This window comes from Aptenodytes patagonicus, chromosome 5 (genome assembly GCF_965638725.1).
Source record: "Aptenodytes patagonicus chromosome 5, bAptPat1.pri.cur, whole genome shotgun sequence".
Taxonomy (NCBI): domain Eukaryota; kingdom Metazoa; phylum Chordata; class Aves; order Sphenisciformes; family Spheniscidae; genus Aptenodytes; species Aptenodytes patagonicus.
Window position 1 is genome coordinate 37,447,611 of NC_134953.1, and position 27,992 is coordinate 37,475,602.

General features: G+C 37.9%; 1 protein-coding gene across 3 annotated transcripts in view; it reads left to right on the forward strand.

The window, feature by feature from the left end:
• Nucleotides 1-2,569: 2,569 nt before the first annotated feature.
• MYPN (myopalladin) overlaps nt 2,570-27,992 on the forward strand; it is a 77,814-nt gene continuing 52,391 nt past the window's right edge. Inside the window, exons 1-2 of one of the 3 annotated variants that reach the window (XM_076339379.1) lie at nt 2,570-2,659; nt 27,026-27,964. In XM_076339379.1, coding sequence (XP_076195494.1) covers nt 27,027-27,964 — 938 coding nt within the window. In that variant the 5' untranslated portion in view covers nt 2,570-2,659; nt 27,026. Of the gene's footprint in view, nt 2,660-15,919; nt 16,200-16,970; nt 17,165-27,025; nt 27,965-27,992 lie in introns of those variants that run through there. The other 2 variants (XM_076339377.1, XM_076339378.1) reach the window with 2 other exon arrangements.

Consider the following 27,992-nt stretch of genomic DNA (forward strand, 5'->3'; position numbering starts at 1 on the left):
GAAGTAGATTTTAAATACCGTCATTCATTGTGCAATGTGTCCTCTGACCAGCATGTGGGGATATGTCCATGTACTGGAAGAGAACATTATATGCCCAGTACAATTTTTACATAGGAAAGTATTTTGGTATAACTGGCCTAACGCATTAAACAAGAAATATATAAAGCATGAAACAACATACAATGTTGCACAGATCTCAACTTCCTTGTGTAATAGACAGAGCTATTTTATTTAAAATAATTTAGTCCTAAAATCAGATTACAGTAAGTTAAATAATTCAAATGTGTCTTCAAATAAAGTATAACCCATATTTTTATTCCACTTACTACCTATCTTAGCAAATTTTCTGTGCCAAAGAAGCCATATCCTGCCTGTCTTAATGCCTTGAGAAAGCTCCTTCCTTCACGGGGCTAAAGATACACAGGCAGTGGCGGAAAGGGAGTACCTACTCTGATGCCACACCACTGCTTGGACTCCCGGCCACTCGGTACAACCAATTCTGCATCCACTGTCATCAAGTCTGCCAAAATGTGGTTCTGTAGTTGCAGTGGTCAAGAGAACCACAGGTGAGCATGCTTGCACCTCAAAATTCCCAGTGTCCATCCTAGTGCTTGCAAAAAAACCCAGTATTTTGCAGTGATGCAAAATCCAGTGAAAACAAGAAATGTAAATGTGGTTAACTTCAGGGAGGGATTTATTCCTTCTAAGTGCCTTAGCACAGAGGGTTTCCTATTACAATTGCACAGCCTTCTTATTGATGGTCACAACAAGCAGAAAACTATTTTCAGTTGCTCTGCCATTATTAAAATAGCAATGCTTGGCTACTGCCTGGTGATTGCTGTCAGCACAATTGTGGTTTTTAAATTGTATCCCAGTTAATCACCCATTCAGATAATACAAAACTGAAAAAATCATATATAGTGTTAACTAACATATACTTTATGCTTTATTACTGGAAAACATTTTTCAGTTAATATACATGTTTTTGAAGGCTACAGTGTTATGGCACAAAACTTTCTGTATAGCTAATAACAGGGATGGACTCTGCTCTCTGCCTCCATTTTCTCCTGGCAACAGTCAGTACATACTTTATAAACATTAATTCCTCATTTCAAACCCCTTTGTTTTATACTTTGATGTGTCACAGACTACGGAAAATAGAAATGGGTGTCCAGAACAGCTGATAACATGAAATTAGAGATGTCAGCATTTTGCTGTGAGAAATTACTAACCTTTGTGTGAAGCCTTTGTGTAGAATATTCTTGATTAAGACAAAGGAAAGGCTTTAGAATGCAAATAGCCTTACAAACAAGGTACGGTCAGACCCTTTTATGCCATTTCAGTTTTACATTTTATCCTTATATTCTTCACAGTATCAATATTTGGATGTAAGTAATTAATGAAAGTGCCTATGTAGACAGACAGACATAACTTGCACATACACACAGAATACGTTTCATATGCTCTGCTACTTCATAGCTGAGCATGTTTTAGCTCTCTGTCTGCCCACCCTGCTCGCTGTAATGATTCTGGTTAGCTCAAATGCAAACGTGCTTACCAGTAAGACCAATTAACTGATGGTGACATGGTAAAAAAAAATGAACAGTTTTTGACCTGTTTGTGCAGGTAAATCACTGTTTAAATACTAAATCTAGAAGGCAAGTTCTGTGCCTAACTCGAGGCACCTAATTAAGGGAGCTGTTTAAGGATAAGATGAGGAGTCATACCTTCAAATAAGATAAGCAAGAACAAAACCCTGCAGCACCCCATTCCCCTCATCCTCTCAGGACACAAAATATAGCTGAAATAGCCAAAAGAATGCAATTCATAGGATGACAGCTTTAAAGAAAATGGAAAAGCAACAAAGGACAATGATGAATCCTGGACAGGAAGACTACAATGAAGGAAACAAGCTGATCTTTGCATTAGGTATGGAGCTCTTGTCCTCACAAACTCCTGTGTGGATCCAATATCCCTAAGCCCACGCAAATTGCAGCTGTCACTCGGAGCAACTACCCTATACCCTGGCAGTATGGCAGAAGCCACATTAAGTGCCCAGGCACCTTCAGGTTGGGGCTGAAGATGCTGAACATTTTCGAGCATCCCACACACAGGGCTGGGAGTTCAGCCCCTTCCCACATGTGGCACGTTCTCTTCCTGTTGCAATGATGTTTTGCACTATTATTACATGAATTTTTCTGTTATAAATAGATCAGCAGGCCCGGTGCTAACTGAACACCAGGAAATCCCCATGTAATCTTTTTGGTTTTTTGGCTTAAGTGTTGGATGCTGAGACACCAGTCCCCGTGTCATTGAACTGGGCTTTTGGTCAGGCCAAAACTGATCTTTGATTTTTAAGGTGCAATCCTACAGGAATGCAAGATCAATAATTGAGCCAGTTCTGCCCTGCAGAGACCAATTTGAGAACACGCTGAACCTCAGCTTATAAAATAGCAGCTCCAAGTGGTGCCACATGCTGCTGATTCTGACATGACACTGTGTCTTTGCATGGCAGGATGATGAAGCACCCTAAAATTAGCCACCTTACTATTTCGTAAAGAGCAGGCAGAAAGGTAGCTGACTGCACTGAGGAGAACAAAGAGGCACAGGAGAGGACCAGAACTGAGGCTCACACACAGGCTGGTCACAACACTTCATGGTAAGCACTCTTGGCTTCTTTGCAAATTTCCATGTTGGATTGTTTAGTGTCATTTCTTATCCCAAGCACAGAGTGACCTGACTGTGAAAGAAGAAAGGTGCTCGTGTGAACAGAGGTGGGGTGGAGGCATCTGTTCTCTCACGGGGTTTGGGAGGCAGCACAGGGGAAAACTAACTGTGAAAATGACACAGACCGTCTCTTTTCTTAGAGGTGTGGTGGGAGCTGGCATTTAATTCACAGAATTAAGTTTGTTGTTAATGAAACAGAACTGGGAATGGAAGAAAAAATAGTGCTGGTATGGCAACCAGAAATAGCATGACAAAGCCCCCTCTCTGTTGAGCCAGACTGAATTTTTCCTGATATGCAGCTCGCGCTCTGCCCCATTTGTTGGATGATAAAGTCCTTGGCTTTACGAGGAGTAAGGTTTGAGAGAAAAAAACTTCCAGGCAGTAGGAAGATAGGCATGGATGTGTTTGGGTAAGGGAACAGAAGGGAAAAGGTCCTAGACCAGAATAACACTTGCAGATGAGGAGAAAAAGGAAACTGTGAGGAAAGATTTGAATATCAGAGGGCACAATAGGCATGACATGAAATGGATGTTAGGACTGATTGCTAGGAGAGAAGATGACACGGCATGCATCTCTAGGAAGCAGAGGACTCCGCCATCAGCTAGGTGTAATAGCCTGTGGCCCTGTGCCTAAACAATTGTCAGGACATGCTGTTTTCTCTATTCCTATGGTAGGAATGTGCGAAGAATAGCTGGGAAGAAAATAATAACTCTGAGGCATAAACTGTGACCAGTATGTTCAAGCTACATCCAGCTGTTTCTGCTATTAGTTATCGCTCAGAAATATGGGACTATTTCGCAACAAAGATATTTTTGTTTAGTAAAGATGGTTGGACAGTACTCTGCAGCTTTTGTGTTTTAATTCAGGAAAAGACTCATGATTTCACATGTATTACTGAAACCCAGAGGGGCATGATACTGTGAGATCTATTTTAGTGCAGTTAGCAACTGATAGATATTTGGTATAGCATGGACTGAAATGTGGTGTCAAAGTGGTAATGAATCTGTGCCATTTGTATCAACTACAGTACAGGACATCTCTGTTCAAAAAGTGGATTAAATATTCACAGTGGATGAAGACTCTTGGACAGATGGAAAATTAGATTTCTCTTGTAGAGGTTGTTAAGGGGCTCCACAGAAATTATATGTGAGCAGTCAGAGCATGGAGTCCTTGGAGCACTGTAACTCTGAATTTCCTATGATATAAGTCTCAACCTTAGCATTAGAATAAAAGATTTCAAAAAAATTTTATTTGATTCTGGAGACAGAAGGGGAACGTAAGCTGTATGAGATGAGCAATCAAATCCTCATAACTGTGTGAAAAATTGAGTCACTGCTGCTACCCACTGCACAATTAGTATGTAGAGAAACCTATTGACTCCTCATGTTCCCAGAGATCTCCTATGCCAATACTTACTAAGCTCCCATTTAGGAAAGAAAAACTACCACAAACTAGTAATCTTTCGTTTCTGTTTACTGACACTGGAGTTGTGCAAAATGCTGACAATCTTGTTGATTTTTTAATGAGTGATTTAGAGGCTCTTATTTCTCTCCAGAAAATCTTGGGACAATGTTTTTGGGATAATGTTTCTTTGTTTATTTAGTCTATCAGCATACAAAAAACCTGTTTCAATTTAAAACTTCAAGCTTGTAAAGGGGAGGCCAAAGCAACTATATATAATTTGGAAGCAGAAACAGTAGAACAGGCACCTGTGCCAAACCTCCATTGCATTTAGCAGGCTTTTTTTTCTTGGATAGGGAGGGAGGTAGCAGTGATTCATCTCCCATGCCTGACTGATGAAAGCTTTCTTGTCATTAATGTCAGCAAGCCACTAGGACGCCACTAAATATGATCACTGGTCCCAATCAGAAATGATCATTTGAGGGGCACTGGATAGTCCCCACAACACACATATATTTACTTTCATAAAAGAACAATAAAGGGCTATTTCCAGCTTCTGGGCAGGGTTCTAGAGCAGCAAAATTACTCTTAAACATACATAGACATAAATTTGAGAGTAGTCCTAGGGCTTGGATCCCTGGAGATTCAAGAGAGATCGTTCCCAAGACTGTCTCAGGAAAAGACACAGCATTTCCACAGTATCCAGCTGAGACATAGCAGCTTCTGTTCACCCCATGAGCCAGTGGAGACATCCAAAACCAGACACATTACTAGCAGGAAAGTCAGCTTGAAACTCCAATTTCATCAGAAAACACTTCCACAACATTTTTTAGCCAATAGACAAAAATATTGTGCCCAATATGATAAAACTTTTGCAAATACAAACAATCCAATACAAACAATATTGTATGCTTCTAAACTTGCAACAAACCCAGCCAAGGCAAACTGGCTCTTTAATAGACAATATAAAAATTACAATTTAAATTCTTTTGAGTACAACTTTTTTTTTTTTTTTAATAAAATGAATGAAAATAATGCTTATTTGGCTTTATGGCCAAGTGTTTGCTTTGTAATAAGCAGCATTAGGATTAAAAATCACTTTTCCTGAGAGGCAAATGACAAGTGATCTTTATAATTTCTCCTGACCTCTTGTACAAGTTTGAGCCTCTAAATAGCTCATCACCATTATAAACCTGTTTGGGTTATCTTCTGAGTTTAGAATAACCATAAGCATTAAAATAGTCTGTTTATAACTATAATAATCCCTACTGGCTTCCCTGCAGAATTATAATAGACATGAACCTAGAAGCTTTTTGTTTATAACCATTACAAATAGTTGTAATTTCCAGCGAGTTATATCAGCAATGATCTCTTAAGAATCTAGTATTTGGGATTACAGTGTCTGCACATTTTCAAGTCAAATTTATGAAAATTGTTATCTTTTGGCTAAGATTTAGTTTAGAATAGTTAATGGCAATGCATAAAATTTTGAAGTCTTCACTTTAAAAGTTCCTACACCATTAGTTTTACAGCTAATTTTGACTGGATACAGAACTCACTATTTGCACAAGTAACAACAAAACAGATAGTGTTATTACCACAGGAAGTTAAAAGAAATACCATTGGACAAGTAGAATTAAAATGTTCTTTAAAATATAATTTAAATTTACATATTTTGAAGTGAGATTAAAAAGCTCAAGAATTACCAAATAAATTTATAGCTGTATTTCAGGAAAGTTATATTTTTTAAAATATTTGAGAAATTAAAGATTCAAATACCATCCTTGCCTCTGCCATAATTTCTTTGGACATATAGTGATCAACATAAAAAGAATAAAACCGGAAACTAATAATATATTCATCGTCACATATTTTCTGATGTAAACATTTGGCTGCATCAAATCCTGCATCTCAGTATCTAGACCAGAGAGATCTTCACATCTCTGCAAAAAAACCAAAGGTTTTCTCTTGCTCCACATAAATAGAGAGCAAGTGTTTCAGGATTAGGAAGCATACAGTATGTAAAAAGTTTCATTCCTAAGTTTTTCAAAACCAGGAAAGGAAACAATACTGCTCGGAGCACTGTTATCCCGCCTTAAGAGTTTCAGTAACACAATCAAAAGGAGCCCATGGGAGGGCACAGAAAGTAGCTATATCTGCAAGGTGGAGACTGTTATAAAAGGCCTCATTCTTGGGAATCAAATTATTCATTGGTTCTTGGGTTTTAAACTTTATTATCTTGACTAAAGCTGGGAAAACGCTGGAAGTTCTTCCCACTGAGTTCTTTCTCTTGGCCCTCCCTGGCCAATAAGTCAAAGCCGTCGTTTTCCCTGCTTCCCTTTCCTCTAGGTCAAACGCTCAGATGGGTAAATTGTTTCTCAATGCAAGTCAATGGAACTAATGCCAATTTAAACTAGCTGAGTCTTGGGTTTATATCACAGCTCAAAAACCCACAACTGAGTATGTCAAGTATGAAAAAATACATGTTTATACTCCTTTCATGCAGTGCAGTCAGCAAACTGAAATGCATTTCACGTAAACTCTATCCATCACAGCATGATACCAGCAGTTCTGGCTCCTCTTACTGCTCCAGCCCCCACTTAAACTTCTCTATTCACTCAAACACCTTAAATCCTATTCAACAGCTCAATACACAACAAAACAAATCTGCTCTATACAGTTGGAATAGTTTTCATACACGATACCCATGGTTTATAAACACTATGGTTGAGACATTCTAAAGTATGTCTTTTCAAAATATGTATTTTGATTTTCAAAAAATGGTGAGTAAAGATTTAGGTGACTGCCTCTAGTCACTCAAATGGCAAAATCTTGGTCAATATGAAGTTACATAAACACCCCAAATGAGAATATACAACTGGATCTACACAGGTAATCCCTTAGCTTTTCAATAAATATGTAAGAAAATTGAAAGTATATCTTTTTAACTATTTAATGAAAACATAGGCTTGGTCTTTATACCCTGTCTTTGAATTTCCAAACTAGTAAATATTTCTTTATAAAATAGATGTTTTCTTGATTACTATGTTGTCCTGATTTAACATTAAGCATATACTTTAGCTTTTTACATTGCATTATGTCTAAAATTTAGTTCAAATATCGAGTTTCCACAGCCGCACACCACCAATTAAGCATGCCAAAAAGATTTTGTTGTGCTTTAAGAGGCCTTTACTGATTAGATTAAGTGAAAAATACTTACCATATTTGCATTTTCTTTCTAAGTGTCACAGTATGGAGTCTTGAATATTCTTCCTTTTCTAAAGCAAAAAGAAGTGAGACATTTAAAAAAGCATTTTCAAAGGCACCCTAGGCAGAAAGAAAATTCCTTTTTATAACTTGTGTGATAGCACATGGCATTACTATATGTCACCGATGTACCAGTTGGTCTAAACTTGGCTTTTAATATGTGTGGTTTATCAGATCAGAATATATTTTTAAATCCTGTGATATATCTTTTGACTCCTTCCATTGAGTAAATTGGTATTTTGACTGCTTGCAAATTAGATGGTTCTGGAGACTGACAACTGCATAAGCAGAATGACTGGCTTAAATGTGGTCTGGGAAAGTAGTCATAAACATTTTTGATTACTAGGTAATTTATTTGAAATGAATTAGACATCTTATTTAGTCTTATTTAATTTCCTATTAGAAATGGTATATCCTCCTCTCTTTCTCTCTCTCTCTCTCTCTCTCTCTCTGTCTTATATACTTATGAAAAAGTCACGTTTGGCATAGTTAACAATTTGCATAGCTAGTCAGAATGGCCAGTACCTCCTGCTATTGTTGCTCTGAGGTAATTTTCTGGGTCATGATCCTTACTTTGGTAAGCGAGCTTACATCACCTGAATATCACTTGTTCTTTAGCAAGACAGAGTGATTCTGACACTTCTGGTGTTTAATAAGCTGGCACTATCAAATTACTCTCATTCTCATCTCTGTCCCTTCTGGAAGTTTGCTTGTGTTTTGACAAAAAAGACCCTTATTTTAAAATTAATTCTGTCAGTAAAGTTGTATCCTAAAAAAACCCAGGTTTTTTGAAGCTTCATCAGTATCTATAGATACAATTTTTGCAGTGCATCTTCATATAAATTTTTACAAACTATGTTATAATGCAAGTCAGTTTAAAATTACAATGAAAAAAGCAACATTTAAAGTGGGAAGGTGACTCAGTGGCCTGAGGGAAGGCGTTCCAGACAGATGAGGCAGCATAAGGGAAAGAGTGCCAGAATCATAGGGAGGGGCTGGTAAACTGATCTCAAGTGTGCATAATAAGGTGTCACACTAAAGTGCTGGTAAAACAGTAACTATTTCTCAAATCAGTCATTTTATGAGATTCAGAGTTTGGGAATGATATCCTAGTTATGTTTTCATTACAAAATGGCACTGTTTTAATACAAAGGAGGAAAATTTTAAAAGCCGTAGAACTTCCGCAGAAGTTGTTTTTTTCCCTTGTCTGTACAATCAGAGAGCTGGGCAGAGTCAATGCTTTCTGAATGCTATGCACAAGGGAACAAATAATAGCAGCTAGCACTCATTCTCCTAGCTATAACCAGACAACACGATCCCCCTAACCCCACACGCCATTACTGCATTTTATTTGTTGGCACAAAGGCTGCCATGCTTTTCTGCTGCCACCATGTGTCGAGATCAGAGGTTTCATGTAAGTATGGATATAATCTCTCTTCCCCAGCTGTGGCCCTTCAAACCGGCCCTTCAGTTCATCCTGTTGCGCCATTGTAATACACTATATACAGTCTCTCCTTTCCATGGAGGTTGCTTCTGTCATATTTTAGCAAACTGTTACCAAACTATGCTCTCCTGCTACCTAATCTATGCATGTCAGGCTCTCGTCTTTAGTTAGTTCCTCTAGTCACCTCACTGAGCAATAATGTTGCTGTCCTCCAAACTGTTTATCCCAGGCCTACCTAGCTGAGGTGATCCAATCCAAGTTCTGAGATGAGCTGACTGCCATGCACATTGCTGATAAACCACTGAAACTCTTATCTGAGTGTGCTTGGAAAGCAAGAGGTCTCAAGATATTATTTTAAAAATGTAGACTATCCATGAATGCCCTCTCCTTATTCTCTTCCAGCAACAATCCTTTAAGACATTCTAATTAGGGGAGTATCTCATGAAGTATAATTTTGGCAACTAAGTTATTGAATGTTTTGTCCTATTAAACATCTGACTAGAGCTGATTTTCCCTACAGGTCTAGTTGTCTATAACAGGCGCTAAAGCCTCTGATGCTCAAAACACCAGCCATTCATTCTGGTTCTGGTTACTCTAAAATCCTAAAGGTCCTGATCTACACTACCTGAGGCTGAGTTGCCTCAGGCTCCTGCAAGCTGCCTAGTCCTTTGTGTTTAATTTGCTGTAGGCCTCAGGGCCTCTAATATAAAACAAAGAAATACACTGGAAAGCCGCTCTACCTAATTAGAAAAAAGATACTGAAGATACCTATATTTTATATAAATGGTATATATGTTCTTAGTTCAGACAGAAGGCAAGAACCTCTGAGTATATTTTCCTCATTACTGTGCAACTCACATTAATCAGGTTTCCACAAATAATAGCCACACTTATTTTGTTCTTTTATGTTAAAAGCACTTAGAGATGGACTCTCAGTGAAGTCTCTCAGTTCTTTAAGGATTTTGGAATTTATTTGTAAGTAGCCTGGATGAAATTCTGCTCTCTGTTCTAGATGTGTAGTGCCATTTAAGTGATAAGAATAAGGACTGCACTGTAAATCTCTGTTTGATGAATGTGTAATTGGAAATAGAGACTGTGTGGTTACAAAATACGCCTCCCTAGACTGACTCTTAATCCACTTTTAAAAGTACAATCCATAATGTGTTGTTGTGTTAATCTCAACCCCAAGTCAAAAGCATTCATGTATATGACCCTGTCTCTGGACAACAGTAAGCGGTTAACAAAGGCAGGCAGCGTAGATGTCAGGTCTGCTTAATATCAACCATAGAAATAGCTACCATGAGAAAAACAAATTAAACTTTTATTACAATACAAATAAAAGGAGAAAAAATTCAAATAATCAAAATATAAAGTATGTAATATGGCTTTCACTTTAGTAACGTTCCTGTATTTCCTTTTCCTTTAGATTTAGGTAACAAGGTATCTATCTCCACTCTTTGTACCAGTCCCTCTGACAATCTGTTCAGTTGGTATTAATCGTGGCCATAAACATCCTTTTTAGATGTTTTGGAGATATATGTTCTGAAGAAAGGTGAAGAAGCCAATTGAAATGGATAGATCTGTAGCTGCTAGGGTCTAACCCTGTTTTATCTGAAGAACAAATTAGACAAGCCACGAAAAAGGGGAGAGCAAAACCCAGAAAAGAACAGCAAAAGTACAAACACAGTGTTTGGCTTAGTGCCCTCTCTTACATATAATCTGAGGAAAACAAGTCCATCGTTGTATCAGCTACAGCAAGATCTGGCAAACCTGTACCAGTATCAGACTGAATCGGTGCCAACTGGTGCTCTCTTAGTTGGAGACTTGAAACAACATAGCAAAATTAGTCTTGTCTGCTAAGGCAGGTTCTTGTTAAAAACAAGAGAAGGAAAGACATGAAAGACAAGAAATAAAGTGAGGAAATAAAAGAATACAGGGAAGGAGAGGGTCATAGTAGGAATGCAAATCTCACATATCGCAGAGTGTCCCAAATTAGGTGAAGACAGTAGAACTGGCATTATCAGATCCCCTTTTATGGTCGGTTTTGGACTAGTCATGCCTCGCAATCAGGACAGTGAAATCCTATAGTATCAGAATAGATCCTGTAGTCTCTGATGATGCTGATGAGTAGTAACCCTGACTGTAAATCTCACACGTTTCAGTCAAGCTGGTTTTTTGGATCAATGTCAATTCAAGCTTCCTCCTGCTTCACTTGCCCAAAGAAAATCATTAATTGAACAGCACATCCCCTTGATATTTTGTTCATCAATCAAACCCAGTTTCTGGGTTATTAATTTTAATCCATTGATTTCTGATCTTGTGTTTCTGTTGATTACCAGACATAGTCTCCACCAAGTCATTGGATTTTATAGATAGGAGTCCTCGTTAGTATTATCTCAACTTGTTCTGTATTTGATTTTTTTAATGATTTTTGAAAACAATCTTATATAACAAGTTGCATCAAACTTTTGCTGCTTTGGGCAACTGTCAGTCTCTATATGTCAGTATTTGCTGTGTGCTCTACAAATCATTGAAGTCTGGTAGCGCTGACCCCAGAAAGAAGGCTGATGTGAGCCAAACTCTGCACCCAGAGATGGTAGTAACTTCAAGGAGATCCTACTCAGCCATGTAAGCACTTCCAGGTAGAGCTCATGCACTTTATATTTGAACCATAAAGGGAAACTATCCACCTTAAAATTTGAATGCTAGCAAATTAAACAACCTAGCTGCTTGTAGAATGTTGTTTAGATATCCCAACTTAAAAAAATAATTTCCCTTATAAAAGGAAGAATGTAGGAGAACCTAATAAAATATTAACTATACAGGGAACAGTAAAATGGTTGTGAACAGACACTTTTTGCTAACTCTTTTGTATGACAGGCATCTTTGCAAGTTGACCAAGTTCTTTGAAAGGCTAATATTATACAAGATAGTATTGTACAATGGATAATACTGCACAAGAAAAAAAAAATCATAATTTAAAATAAGGACACAGTGTCCTCTATGTTTTTTAGGCAGGGAATCCACCTTAAAGAACCTGACACTTCTACAGTTGAGCAAAAGTTTTTTACAAAAAAGGGATTTTACAAATCCCCTTTTACAATTGCCACCCATAACATCAATTATTTCATGTTCTGGGGATTATCTCTGTGTTTTATAGAAATCTTTATAACATTTTTCAGCTGTACCATTTCTACTGCAACAAAGCAAAATAATGGTATATTTTTACCTATTGATTCATTTTGAAAAGCAAATAGATGGAACATTGGATGAAACTGGATGAGGATAGTACAAGAGATTGTGGCTCTGTGTGGATGACTGAAAGACTGCTTTCATTACTGTGGTTATAACTAACTTTTTGGAAACGTCTGACTACTCTCCTATTGATGCTAGTGATGGAACAATCACTGATTTAATTGGAAATAGCATCAGGCCCCATAAATTACTAGTACATTTCATCTAAGTAATTAAGGAGACTGAAAAATCCTGTAGTAACACTCAGGCAATACTCACATGCGTGCTGCCCTGCTAAATGATAAAGCCTGTTTTGGGCTGGGTGAAAAAGAAATAGGCACTGAAGGAATGTTTCAGCATTATTATTTGTGCCTTCTACAGAAAAGAGCTACCATTTCTTTCATCCTTCTGATATGTCTCCACTTCTAAAATTAGAATCTGAGTTAGAATCACACAATACCTGGCAGGCTCATGCTAAGAGATGCACTGCATAATGATACGAACAGAAAATACCCAACTCATATTATCTTACACAAGGTTTGCAAATCACTATTGAACTAGCTTTACCAGAAACATCCAGAAAATTGCTATTAACACTTTTCTTACCAAAGGAATTATGGCCTTAAGATAATTCATTAAAGTCTATAATCTAAAAGAGAAATAGGGTTTGCCACTGCTGTTCAAATTACTGGACCTTTAAATGTAATACCACAAGCAGCAACTAGTTACTGATGCTTCAAGAAAAGACATCATTGCTATTGTCCAAAGCTGCACAGGTAGGGAGCAATTCACTGCCCTTGGCATAAGTTAGTATAACTAGGCTAGTATAATGAAAGACAAAGTGGTTACCCTATGAGTAAACATTCATATTCGACCAGCAACACGGTTACAGGGCTGCTAAGCCTCTCTTCTGAAGTTACTCCTTCAGCCCATTAGAGCAAACTTGTCTAACTCACTGTCTATTTCATACTCCACGTTAGAAAGAAATGAGTTCAGCCTTAGTATGAGCCAGACCAGTGGTTGGTGGGATGCAAACTAAAAGTGGGTAGTAACCCTGTGCTCCACAGGGCTCCGGAGAGATCTGCAAAATCATTACCTCACTAGAACTTGACTGCAAAGAACTTTAAGGAAGCTTTCAAAGAAATGGAACATTTAGTATTTTGGTTCCAGAATCTCCAATGGGAATTTTAAAAAAACACAACCTAAAACCCTATCAGAAATCTAGGACCAATTACAAAGACAATATTAATATTTTTGACAGTAATTTGGAATCGGGTTACAATCACGGGCAAAAACCTGGTCTTGTAGAAAATCTTGCTTAGACATGGTGAGATTTTTTCCTCCTTTTCCAGTTTTCCCCATCTCTCCACATTTTCTGTTTGTGAGACAGCTGTATAAACACCATCCTCCTGCTCTGTATAACTGAAGGTCACATGTGGTAGTCACAGGAACACAATGATTATTGCTGCTATTGTGCATATTTATGGGCAGTAACAGAGTCTGCTGTTGTATTGTATATTGGGTGTTTCCCAATCATCACTCAGAAAAAATGCAATAAAACTGGTATGCAAAAGGTGGTTTTTGTGTCTTTTCTCGAAACTTTTTCTTATATATGAAAATTGAAGACACAAGTGTAATTATTAGTATGATATCACTGTTTCTTTTGAATGTCTTTTCTTTTGTAGACTGGGCTTTAATAAAGTCCATATGAAACCTGTAATTGTATCTTATAGGCAGTAAGTATTTGATTTTCAAAAGCATGTACTGTGTTACTCTAAATCAAGAGCAAATTTCTATCGCGTTGTACAGTACCTTCATTGGCTTAATGACAAGGATTCCATATGCTTTCGCGAACCCATTTGTGACAGCATGGTAAGAAGTTATTACAACATACCTGACACCAGCTTTTCTTGCTATCAGTTGGAGCCCTTTGGATGTGAACCCCTTTGTCAGCCTCAGAGGGACAGTGGGACATGAGTTTGCTGGGAATCCAAACACTGATTTGTCATTTTTACCATTTGTGTATCAGTTCCTGGTCTCCACACAAAGCTCCTGGAGGATCTTCATTTGTACATTCCCAACTGTAATTCTCAGAATATGCAGATCTTCTTCACAATAATATATAGTCTAGTTGTACCTCGGTGTCCTTTTAGAGCAAGGAAATTGCCCGCTATTGCGTGAATGACAGTCTACTTGCTTTTTGCAATATAGAAGCAGTGCTGGACCATCATTTTCTTTTTTTGTTTGTTATTTTTTTGCCAATGTGATATATAGAATATATCAACTCGCTCTGGATCTGCCTCAGCACTCTTGCCTGTCCCTTGCAGAAGCAGACATGGCAACAGCAATCTGTATTTGCCCATCAGCCAACACTTTTAGTACAGAATCACAACCTGCAACATGCACATCATTGCCCATATCTTTAATCATACTGCAAACTCCTTCTATTGGTTTAAAAATTAAGCCAAGAGATTGATCAGCTGTAAAACAGAAAAGTCTTTCTCCTGTAGACACTGGTGGCACTTTCTAACATCCCGGAATAAACACACTGAGCACTGTTATGTTCTTCTGAAATAATGACAGAACAAAGGCAAGAGGACATTAGAATGAGCTTTCATTACCAGAGCCGCTGCCATGTGAGGAAGTATCGCAAACTACTCTTGTAGGCAAAGATACCCAAATATATCCAGACCCTTTCAGATGATAGATGCTTATCTGAAACATAGGACAGGCTGATTCACAAGCTTATTCTGACAATGATATTTTACAAAAAGAGAGAGAAACAAAAGAAAATTACCTCCAATACATCAGGAAATTTTTCATAAAAGAATTGCCTTTACCTCTGATTTTTCATACTGTTATGCCTCACAAAACATCTGTCTGAAGAACTACATCCCACAGTACAACCTCTTTTCTAGCAAAGGCGCTCACTTAATAACATTTTGAGAGAACTGGGAGAAGGTCAAAAGGCCAGCTAATTACATCATTATCTGTAGAAAGGGCTATATATCAATTCCTTGTAATAAATGCGTAACATTTTAATAATCTTTTAAAAATGGAATTGTGATAAGCATTTTTAATAAAATATCAATAATCAAGCAGCATTTTTGGTAAGCTGAACTGTTTAGAATTACAGATTTTTTTCTGTTGCTGGTGTCTAGTATGAGTAGAAAAGAAAATCTAGTCTCTGCATTTTCCAAGTGATGTGGTAGGTTTTAGTCACTCAAGGTTTTAACCAGTAGCTCAGTTTTATAAAATGAAATTCTACATAGTAACAGCGTTTCTCTGTGTACTGCTTAAAATATTTTGAAATTATTCCACCTATGTTTATATCTCAGTTTTATTTACAGCTAAGTTTCACTTGCCTCTTTTAATTACTTTTCCCCCAACAGTTTATTTCTGTGCATTCAATAACATGTTTAGAAGTTCTAGCTTTTTGAGGATTTGTAGTTACAGGCCATCCTTAAGGATTTCTGCATTGTTGCACTGTGTTTATTAAATCAAACACTTCAAAGAAGTCAGGAATATTTTACTATTAAATCACACACGTTTGCCGAGTTTGCCTTTGGAGTTGCAAAACTTTTACATTGTTACCGGCTGATGGGTTTCCCAGTGACTGTAATCATCGAGTTCTGATCAAAACATAAAGACGAGCAATAACTAGCAATTTTAAAAGGCTGAAGTCTAAACCGTCTGACAAGAGTAATACAATCCCACTACAGTGCCTCTTGGATGAATCAGCAAAACCCGCATAAGCATCTATAGGGGACATTTCATGAGTGAGGAGAAGGCACTCGGTGCCCATAGGTGCTGTCAGAGCAGTGGATTCCCTGTCCAATGAGGTGGAATGCTCCGCGGGCACATGGTTTACGCTGCTCAAAATAACTTGGGACCTGCAAACTGACAAATGCTATTGCTCCGGTGGTGACAGGTTGTCCAGCTTCTTACAGCCATCCTCATAATAACGAAGGTTAACTTCCTTCACTGTGTGGACTCCTAGCTGTTGCTGTTCCTGAGGACTCGAAGAATTCCCTCGCTTCCTTAACTTTAATCTCACACTTCTGGATAATTGTCATCGCTACTAACTGCCAGGGTTGGGCAGCAACATCTGGAGGAATTTAAAAAGGTAATCCCTCAACTTTAGATCAGTCTACATTTTGATTTTGCAGCATAGGTGCAGAAGGGTTTGATGAGCATGTGTATTTGAATGCTAATTATTCCTGATAAGACATATACAGGGAACAAATAATTTTTAAACTGACTCACTTAAATTATGCTGAGGCACGTGTATTGCAGTGAAAGAGAAACAATGTTCTGCAGCATTATAAAGGGCTTGAATAGCATTGGTGGGCTTCTCAAAATCCCTCGGAGCCAGTCTGACTCCTCCAAAGAGTCAACAGAAGATTGTAATGACCTGAAAAGTTCCTTGCTGGGACTGTACTCTTCTTCCCGCTTATTTTCCCTCCATGTTCTGAAATATACATTCTGGTATTCGCCCTTAAACCAAGATGCCATAATTTGGATTTCCTTCTTAAGCAAAATCAAACCTAATTTAACGTGATCCCATAGTTAAATACTTTCTATTTATTTATTTATTTATTTAGTCATGTAAAATGACCCCACTGGCTATATTTAGTGCTGGGAGATCTGCTCTCTGGATTAATGTACACAACAGCTGCAGAAACAGTCCTGCTAGAAGGGCATAGCTCTCCCCCTTGAGCTCTCAGTATCTCCCTTGCTCTCTTTCTCTCTCTCAGAAAAGTATTTGACTGTCAGTAGCAAATGTTTGGCCCAATATATTGCAACATTAAGCAGTAATCAGAAGCCCGTCTTAAGTTTTACAAAATAATATGTCAACAATTGACAAGAGAACAGAGTAGCTCTTGAGTTTACGTCAATAGAACATTATACTAATCATGCTAAAGACACAGATTGCTTTATCAGTAGTTTTGTTTTGGTCATGAGGTTTACATTTGTGAAGATGCTCTAGAGTTTAAGAGTGGAAACAAAATCAGCAAATGTTAATGGAACAATTTCATAAACTTCAACACTGCTCTTCTCTCTCTCCTACACCTCCTGAAGGTTCCTAAGGTCAGGATATCTCTTTCTGTCTGTCTGTCTGTCTTTTTTTTTCAGAAAGGGCTAACAAAACTAAACAACAATAGGAAGCGTGTTAGTTCCTGTAGCTGAGCAGAATATTTACATATCAGAAATCATTTATAGTCCATTCAGGAGTGAGCTAGGTTTTGTATGTGATAGACTATCAAAGACAAAGGAGAACTGTGTGCTCTGTGCTGGTTTGCTATTCCTGTGCATTCTTTAGAGATTTTACAGCAGGTCTTGCTGTGGTACTGAAGGAATGTTTCTTAACAACAGCTGCTAAGAATTAGCAGTCTAGGTGTATTTGCACATAAACACAACATTAAGACGGTTTGTTAAAAATTTCCACAATACCATAACAGCAATTGGACAATGCAATCTAAATGGTAATCTAAATCACTGGCAAAAAAATAAAACAACATTTACTTTTCTGTATAAAACTTAACTGGTTTAGTACTTGTTTTCATAAACAGTAATAGTCTACAGGGACAGGCAAATTAATTCCACCTAATATAAATCTCATTTAAACATCATAGTTTGAAAATGTGATTCAAATGTGAAGGTTTTTATGTTACAATGTTCTTAGGGAAGACTGATGAAAAAGCATAAAAAAGAACAGCAGACAAAAATAAACAAATACAGTGAGAGTGTGAAAAAAGAACGGCACAATTGGAAAAACCTTGGGGGAAAAAATGCAAGCCAGATTTCTTTTGTGTCTAATTTAGGGCTTGAGTTTCCTTTTTCTCTAGGAACCAGTATTTGTATGAAAACTGAATCGCATTTTACAAACAAAACAGCCCATAGATTTGAAATTACCAGGCAAAAAGATGTGCAAATGCCATCTAGTTTGCATACCCCTGCTTTGCAGGGCTTTTCTTTGTCCAGTTTGTGCTTGTTCAGTCTGGCTACACAAGCAGTCGGTTGTCCGGTCTTCAGATACACGTGCACAATTCCCTTGACATCAGTGCCACTTACATACACGGGTAGAATAGAGACATTTGCTCAGCATTTTAAGTTGTGCAAATTCTCATTACAGTACCTTATACAGTGCTGTAATTTGTCAGTCTAGACTGAGCCCATGCAATACATAAATCACTTTTTAACACTGAGAGCTAAGCTGTAGCTTCAGTCCCGAACTAAAACTTTACAGTAGTCCTCAACCGTATGCATTTGTGGATTTCTACACTGCTCATGCATACTGTTAGCAGCAATAATAGAAATTACTTAGTTTAAATCATTTGGGTCACAGTCCATGAAAGTGGATTTGCAGTTTTAGCCATGAAAGGCTTGCAGAGTGGTGTGCCTGTGTTTGGACCAGGATAAATGAATATTGTTGCCTGTTAGTTATTTTTTCCACTGAGGACTTTTGTATGTACATTCAGTACCAAATTGTGGATCTCTGCTGTATCTTTTTGGACCTCTCCTATAAACTCTTTCTCATGTGGGCAATCCTTGAAGGAAACTGGACTGCATACATTACTTGAGTCAATAAAAACTTGTCCTATGTAGATTACGAGCACATGAAGTACTACACTCAGAACTTGCCCTGACATCTGAGGCCCAGCCTTCACAGGTCAATGGGAGAGGAGGATGGAGAAGCATCCCAGGCAGGCCTCAAAGACAGCCGTCACCTGTTTTCCTTTTTGACCTTCTAATTTAAACATCAGATTAAATTTATTTCAGTTTCAATTTGACTTAATATGGAGTTTCTTCAAGATATTGTTTACCTTGCAGTTCAAGGAGATTCACGGGGGAAGCAAAGAGAACTTGAGACACGGATAAGAAAGAGTCTCAGTTCTCATTTTAAGAACTACTAAGGGACAATATTAATTATGAAAAAATGAAGACTTTTTGTGATCAGAGTAAAAAAAAGATCTTTTTATTATATGATAGTATGAAGGAAATGTTGACAAAGTTAAAGAGCTCTGAATGTGCTTTTTCCTTGTAACACTGAGGTCACAGGCCAGGGCATGACTCCAAGTGCACATAGGCCTCTTGAGTGTCTTCTGCAGAATGACTTGGAGAGAGGATTTACCCCATCCCATTCCTGAGATGATGAATTCCAACTTCTTTTTTTCTTTTGGGGGCTGTGTGAGTGTGATTATGCTGTCAGCAGGAAAGGGAAGAGGCATTAGGGACAAAATACAGTGGTAATGAAGAACACATTTCACCTCTCACATTTCTAGCACCAGAAGGACAAATACCATTATTTGCTTGCAAAATAGGTGCTCTTAAGGCTCGTTAAAAGTTTCTTAAAGCAAATAGGTGCTTTTAAAGCTTTAACATTTGTACAGTTTGAGTTGCATTCAAATGCCTGTGGGTGAAATGGTGAACACCTCCAGACAAGAGGAAAAGAGCTGTGTTAGAGGAGAACAATGTCACTACGAAAAGCAGTCTAAGCAGATCCTCTGCTACAGAAATCTATACTCTTAAATATTCCCAGCTTCAAATCACTTGCTTGTGGTTTGATATTATTTACCTAAGGTTCATAAAATATTCACATGTTAAATTATATCTCTGTAAATTCAAATTATTTATTACTGCAGCATAATATTTTTAACTAAATATAGATTATATATAACTATATATAGATAATTCAATTCTATATTCCCTTTCTAATGAAAATCCAGATAGCAATTTCAGTTTAAAAGGAGTTAAGAATTAGTTTTACCAGTTAAGGCCCCAATCCACTATCACAAGTATTCAAAAGATGAGGCTTTGTTCAACTCCCAAGCCATTAAAGATATATTAAAAATAATGAAATTTCCCCGAAATTCTAAATATTGGATGTTCTATATTTACCTTTTTTTCCTTCTTTCTTCCCTTTTCCTTCCCTTTCTTCTCTTCCTTTCTCTCTTTTCCCTTCCTTTTAGAAAATTGTACACAGGTAACACTTTTCAAGGTTTAAGATTCAAGTTTGTAGAGAAAAACTTTGCATTTTACCTGAAAACTACTTAAAAAATGTAACTGGGTGGCACTTACAAATAGATGGGCTGTGAGGTGGGAGTTAGTAATTCTGTTCACAGCTACTTCAAGTAAATTCTGGGCAGTTTAAGTGAAGTTGCTCCAGATCTATACTGCAATGTACCTAAGGGCAGAAGCTGGACTATTAGAGGTTTTATTTACAGAAGAGGGCCTGATTCTACTTATTTTTCTGAACAGAAGCAGTAGTAGCCATACATCAGTTGTAGCAGCAATTAAAAAAATCCCTTGAACGGCAGACATTTACATTAAAGCAAAGAGCAGCAGTTATGTGAAGATACTTAAAACACCAACACCATCAGTCTTTTCACTATTTACAAAATTATGTAACAGCAAGTAAGAAACACCTACCAGCCTCTTTTAGACTTGCAATCAAATGAGAGTTTTAAGGTCTAGAATTTATAAAATGGATTAGAGACAGAAGAAAATGCAAAATATGCTTAGAAGATTAAAAAGATTATATTGAAAAATATACATAAAGAACTAGGATGTTTCCTAAACATGGACATAACCTTTAGCCTACTTGTTCTTAGAGGGATTTTGTTTCCATCAGAAGCTGTTATGCTCCTGGGCTTGGAGGCTCTCTCCTTATTTTCCATTATTTAATTACATTACTTGGAAATGGGACTTTAGTTATCTGAATTTCTTGATTCATTACAAGGAATAGAATTCAAAGCTACTACTGTGTCTAAAACGGAGAAGTAATCCACCTTCTTGTACATAGCTTTCTAAATACAATTATTAAAAATATCTTACATTCACACCCCCAAACACACACAAGACCGCTAGCCTTGGTCCTCTGCTCCAGCCCAACCTTTCCTATGCCTGGAGTCTCAAAGTCTGTCTTGCAGCAGCTACAGCTTCTCAACAGGCAGCAACGGAAACGGTGACAATGGCAACTGCTAAGTGAGAATTCCTGCAAGGACATAAGAATGTGATTGTGATCGTTAAATATCTGCAAGACAGATCACTTGTGTCATCTCTCTTAGCTTGTTTTTCATAGCTGTAATCATACACTTGAAACACCCATATAACTGTTAGTGTTCAACAGTGTACGGGTAAATGCAATTTATGTGCAATTAAATTAAATGGAAAAGGATATAGCCTCTAATATCTGCTAAACTTTCCAGTTTCCAAACAGAGGTGCTGGGCATACAGGTCCAAAGCCTTGCTGTGTAAAGGCCACAAAGGTGCCACCATGCAGAGAAAGAAGCAGCAGTTTGCTAGCTGTCCTGATACTGAGGTTTCATACAACAGCAGTCTCAATCAAAGTAATAGTAGCTTGAAAAGCCAGCCAGGAACAACACGTACTGACTAAAATTACTCATTTTTAACTATAGCTGAAGGCCAAAGAAGATGTTCAAATGCTTTTTGCATTAAATCTGCTATTTGCAGATAACCTCTTTATTATGATAAAGAGAAGGAGTATTTGAAAAAAAACTTCTTTAGGGCATCAAGCATTCAAAGCTGTCTCTCACCAAATAAAACAGAGGATCTGCGCTCAGATATATCTGGGGTTCCCTTCAGTTTCGCTGAGATTTCACTACTGTTTTCTTAGGAAGAGCTCAGATTCTTTCAGTGATGACTCAGCAATGAGTCTAACAAGCCTCAAACAAGAGGAAATGAAAGGGTTTGGTGTCACACTGCGCAAGCTTCCTGTGGTGCAATTTTCCTGCCTTCCATGTAAGGATTTTCAGGTCAAGTCACTGCCAGAACAAACTATGGAAACTAATTCTAGCTTTGTGAATATTTTATCCTACAGATTACTTGGTTAATAAGAGAACATTGCCATAAATATGGCATGTTCTTGGAAACTCAGAAAGCTTGTGCAATTAGTTGGCTAGTGGAAACTGAATTAGTAGACTGAAGAAGTTAATGCAGTCGGTTTTGTTCATGACATCCTCTGATGCCTCTCAAGATAATAGGTGCCCAAGGTCACTGCTGTTAGTGTCCCAGGAAAGCAAAAAATGTTGCCCTCAATGCACTTGTTTGGTAATGAATCAGTCAAGAGTAGAGAACTGCTGACTGCTAGAGTCAGGCATCCCATTTTCAATCCTAAATAACACCAGTTTAGAGCTATTATTTGTAACTAGCATTGCAATTCCTCCACTTGGTACTGGTTCATTATAAGACAGATTTTTAGAGTCTGCAAAATTATTGATGCTTTCATTGACACCACAGATTGCTGTCTACTGTGTTTTTACTAGAGTTTGTCCTTCTTACTGCTTACTTAACAGAGTTATCTGCAAAGCTATCTGCAGTTATCTGTTCAACAGAGATATCTGCAATTACTGTATACATTTTGCTAGCCCCATGATATGGCAGCGGTGTGCCATGCACTGTCACTCAGTGCCAGCGTTCTGTGCCGCTGCACACTGGGGGACTGTGGGATGGTTTCTGTGCAGCCACAAAGACACTTTTGTTCCAAAGTCCCAATCAAGAAAAATTAAAGGGAAGGCTCAAGGCATATCAAGGCCAATTCCACATCTCAGTCTAAACAATCCAGAAAGTCAGACAAAGAGAAAGACTGAATTCAAGACCAGATCTTAATTTTGGAGCTTAGATTCCAATTTTGGCTATAGAAAGGCTAAACTATTAATTATCATTAATCAAACCTGTAATAGCACAGTTGTTCCTCTGGTGTTATCTTTTTGCTCACTAGAAAGATGGTTTAATAGATATTTTAGAAAATATATTGAATTCAGCCTTATTGCTGTCTAGCCCAGAGACCTTGTCAGGCTGTATGCTTGGTCTCATTTGAACCAAAGCTGTTCTCCCCTGTCTGTGAAATCTGAATGGCTCAGCCTACTACCCAGTGCTTCCCTCAATCATCAGCCCTCTGTAGTCCTTGGAGAGTATAACTCCTTGTAGGGAAAAAAAAAAAGAAACTGGACAACTCTCAAGGCATAAGCAAGGCATAATTAATAATTGTAACTGGATTGTCTGGTAGCCTCCCAGCAACATTTGCTGAAGCTCAGCATTTTCCATTTAATTAGAAATATCACATAATTCAAAATATCTTAAAACTTCAGTAGCCAAGCACTGCCTCAAAGTGCTACATTTGACTAGTACCCAACTTCTTCCTTACTAAAAATAGAATAAAAAGTTATCTATCTTCTGCACAAGCTGAAAATAGAGAAGAGTTAGATATAATATTCTGACCCTGGGTAAGCTCTAAAAAAAAGTGACGGCTCTCTAAGGATTAAGAATTTGGCATCAGATTCTTTCTCATCAATATCTTGCTTTCCAACACCAGAAGAAGTACTCTGCTCCCTTCTACCCCTTCTGCTCCAAATGGGCAGAAGGAAGGAAGGAAGTTGTTCCAGCTCCTTTGCTGGGGAACTGTTTGTTTTCTCTCATTCACACCTGCTCAACTGCCCTCAGAGGGGCAGAGACAGGGGTGAACCAGTGATTTGTCCATTTGCTTCCTACATGTTCACTCAGGACTGTGACAGACAAGTGGGATTTGCTCTTCCATGTATGGCTGTGCTGTCTAGCCTGGTCATCCAAATGGAAGATGCTTTCTACAACTGCAATACAGCTAGCCAAAATGAACCATCAGTACAAGGAAGTTTTGATTTGACTACTTTAATTTCCTCTATCATTTTACATTTTCACCAGGTATAGGAACCCCTGGTTTTGTTATTTTGCAGTAATTTGCATGTAATTTTCCTCCTCTTGCTATCAGACAGTGGCTTCTTCATTATACTTTTTTGCAAACTGAATTATAAAACTGTTTTGCCAATCTAAACACATCTTCTTTGAGAGCATCTCCTCATATTGCAGTAACACTCCTTACGGAAATTAGCAGAACTTATTTCTCACATTAGCAGAAATTATTTCTTTCATGTTTCAATGCATTTTTCAAAAGATGAACAGAAGATATGCAAGACCCAGAACAAAGTCTCAAATAACCATACTGAACAAACAGTTGCTTTACTATGGTTATCTGCAGGAAAGCTGCACCGTGATTAACAACCTCTGTTGAAATAGGCATAGCACTTAAATGAGAAAATCAAGCAATAGGTATACAACAGAGGAAAATGAAACCCTGAATAGTCACAGGCAGATGATTTTCATATACCCTCTCAACAAAATTATTGCAGGAGTTCTTTAACATCGTTTGACTTCGGCAGGTTTTGATCACACAGTATTATTTCCCTACTTGCATTTCCTCCTTAGAGTCTCCAGTGTTCTCTAAAGAACTGCATCGTCTTTTTTAAGCTCTGATGACATTTACAGACATTGAGATGAAATGAAGATGCACCATTCTGAAATGTTTCAGAAAGAGTGGCCAAGAAAAGTAGCAAGCTAAATTTTGCAACCATGTAAAATACGTATCTCTCCAACCATGTAAAATACAGCCTTCTGCTGTAGCATCTAAAGCTACACAAAGATACATACAGCTGGATGTTATAATTTAGCCATAGCCACATGCAGAGAGGTTAGCGTGGAGCTGCATCCCTCCAGAGATATTCTGAGAGACTGTACCTTCTATGACATCCCACTAAAAGCACACACTGCTCGCTTTTTGCAGGCTAAGCCAGCTGCACGGTGCAGAAAAAAGAGCTGGCTATGGCTCTGCTTCTTCCCTTCTGTTATTAAGTAGATACAAGGTGGCACATGGGGAGGAGGTCTAAAGCAAACTTGCCCTTATGTTACAGCTATATTCTAGGTCTGCAGTTCATTCACGTGCGAGGTTTCTCTTCCAGGCTGTAAACTCCTTATGTTAGAATGTACTTAAACTCTGCAGAGTTGAAACTGTAGCTTTAGCTGTGACCTTTACAGCCCATAGTATGCTATCAGCACATAAACAAGATAATATAACCCCTTAAACACGTTCAGCTTCAGTAAGGTTGCACAGCTGTTTAAGAAGTAAAAGCTGAGCAAGCAAAAGTAGTACCCATAGAGCGGGAACTTTAAGCCTCACGGAGACCTCTTTGTTCTCTTAAGAGGTTAAATTACATACTCTGTCCAGTCATGAAACAGCTTACAACATTATCTCGTGGGCTTCCCAAATCAATGTTCTCTTATGTGCTACAGCTTCACTGAAACACTGTGCCAGATAATTTAATGCCAAGTGTTCAATTAGTATTGCAGACCCTGGCTCAGTTGCAGGGACTAGATTGGGTGCTTAGAAGCATATAACTTATATGGTATTTTATTTGTTATTTTTCGTACAGGCATAAACTTACCAATATTTTGGTTGGGTGCCTTTGTTGTCTTACTGATTTTGCTTGTTTCATATTACCAAAATAAAACAACAAAATCAACAAATCTACAATGCCAAATATTTATGTGAGAAAAAGAACGTCAATGTAACAAATTGTGCCTCAGGCAGAGGGATTAAGGTCTCAAAATGCACATCAGAATATGATAGCTTTATGTTCATTCATTGAAGAAGAATATAAACAGTTTGAAGCTTTCCTTTTTGTAAGTAAGAAAGAAGGGCTGTCACTCACATTCCAGGAAGAAATACTGCAGCAGTACAAGATATTACCACCTCATTTGCTTTTTACCAGCCCTTTTCAAGGGACAACTGTCCCACTAGCAGAGCAGAAAGCCTTTCACAGCAGAGATACCTTTTTTACTTCTCTTTCTCTGGCAACTTAAGGTGTTACATAAGGCTATGAATGGAAAAAACTGAGGCAAGGGCATGCATGTTCCCTTCTCTTGATGCCACGACAGGAACAGAACCTTCTGCAGTGCGACAAATCAGACACCTTGGGATAGGAATATTTGCAACCAACACAGCAAGACTTGCCAGGCCATAAACAAAGTAGGAGGGAGGTACTGTGCACTGCATATTCTGAGAGACAGATCCAGTAAATAGGCATGCACCTGTTTCAGTATCTGTGAGGTACCAGCTCTCTGAAAGGTTGTGAAGAGTATTTGTCTTATTTGTCTTCATATTTAAGCCACCTTAAGATGAGTGTGTTAATAGGATGTCTGAATCCCTCTACATTCATAATGGCTCTTGTGTAAAGAAAACTGAGAATATTATGCAGAAGTACTTACTTAAGTATCAAAAAGGATACTTTAGCTTTGCTTATCAGGCATGCAGGTTAAATATGGGCTTTCTGATACTGTCTCCTAATCTGTGGTACGTTTTTTCAGAATCAGGATGACCTAAGATAATGATTTTGAAAGGCCTGTAGTACAAATGATGTTCGTATCAAATAATGACATAATTCTCTACTTACTTTAAATAGTTTATTAGAAATAATGCTTAATTTAAGAAGGTATAGTACATTTAGCACCATTATTGTTTCCTATAATGAAGTATCTTTAAGAATTTTAAATGAAAAATTGTCATTATAGAATATTTTTGTTCTTCTCTCCCCTTCTCCTTCCTCCTCTCATCCCTCAAATGCTTTTTGAGGGTTCATCTACTTACTACTTCAGTGTCTTTCAAGCTAAATTTACTTCATTTAAAAGTACTGTTATTCTCTCACAACTTTCAGTCCTTGAAATATCCAGCATTTAATCTATCTGATGAGGTTGTTTCTTAGCTAAAAAACACACATCAGCAATGATAAAAATTTGACATTGAAACTCAGTTAATAGCTCTGTAGTTGAAGTTTTGCCTGGAACAAAGTATAAATTACCACACCTGCAGTTGCTTTAGCTATGTAAGGCTACCAACGGTAGAAAGTGATAGAAGTTGGATTTTACTGGGTAAAGGCAATAGTATTTGGCAGTATGTACAGAAGCAGGCCTTTAAAACAAGGCTATACTTAAAAGTTAATATTCAGCACACAGATGTACTTTGAAAATGTTGTGTTCTGCTTTTCAGAAGCCTGTAATTGTGTGCAATCAAAAAATTTGCTATTGATAAGGTGTGGTCCTATTTGTCCTTTTTGTTGGCAGCATGCAAGACGACAGTTTAGAATCCTCAACTTCAATATCTCAACTTCTGAGAGAAAGTTATTTAGCTGAAACTAAACATCAAGGGAAGAGTGAAAGAAGCAGATCAGAACCAGCTTCTCATAATTTCCATTATGGCAACGCTTCTGGTGATTCAGATGAGGTAGCTGCCCAAGATGACCTTCCAGATCTCTCTGCCTTTTTGAGCCAAGAAGAGTTAGATGAAAGTGTAAACCTGGCAAGACAAGCTATTGATCAGAATCCACTGGAAATTAAAGAGGATGAGCTTCAGGCACATTCACAGCATCCCCCAGACCAGCTGAAAAACACAGAAAAACACAAACAAATGGCCCAGTCTACAGCTTTGAAAACATCAGACAATGACCTGCACTCAAACTTTTGTCAGGACCATGTCAGAAATACAAAGGGCTCCAAAGGGAGCTCTCAAGACCTAAAAAACCAACACCTTCCTTCTGAATCAGAATCAAAAAAGGAGTTCCTAAACAAGGCAGCAGATTTTATTGAGGAGCTCTCATCACTTTTCAAAGCTCACAATTCTGAAAGAATAAGACCCCGAACATGCAAAAACTACAGGAGCAAAATGGATTCTAAGAATAAGTCTGCTCAAAAAGGTAGCTCTAGCCTATCTAGCACGTCGGAAAGCAGAGAAAGGCTTTCCATTCCAGTACCTCAAGACTTGGAAAACAAAGCAGAGAAAACATTTGAACAAACAGATGATCAACAGGCGGCAAACTTGGAATCTATCAATCAATTAACAAGTGCAGAGCTAAAAACAGAGTCAGAATCTGCATCTGTATATTCTGATGAGCCTATTGGACAACCACCACGCTTTACTCAAAAACTGAAGAGCAGGGAAGTTCCTGAAGGAACTAAAGTGCAATTGGACTGCATTGTGGTAGGAATCCCAGCACCTGAAGTCAGGTAAACATATTCTGCACTTGCCATTTTG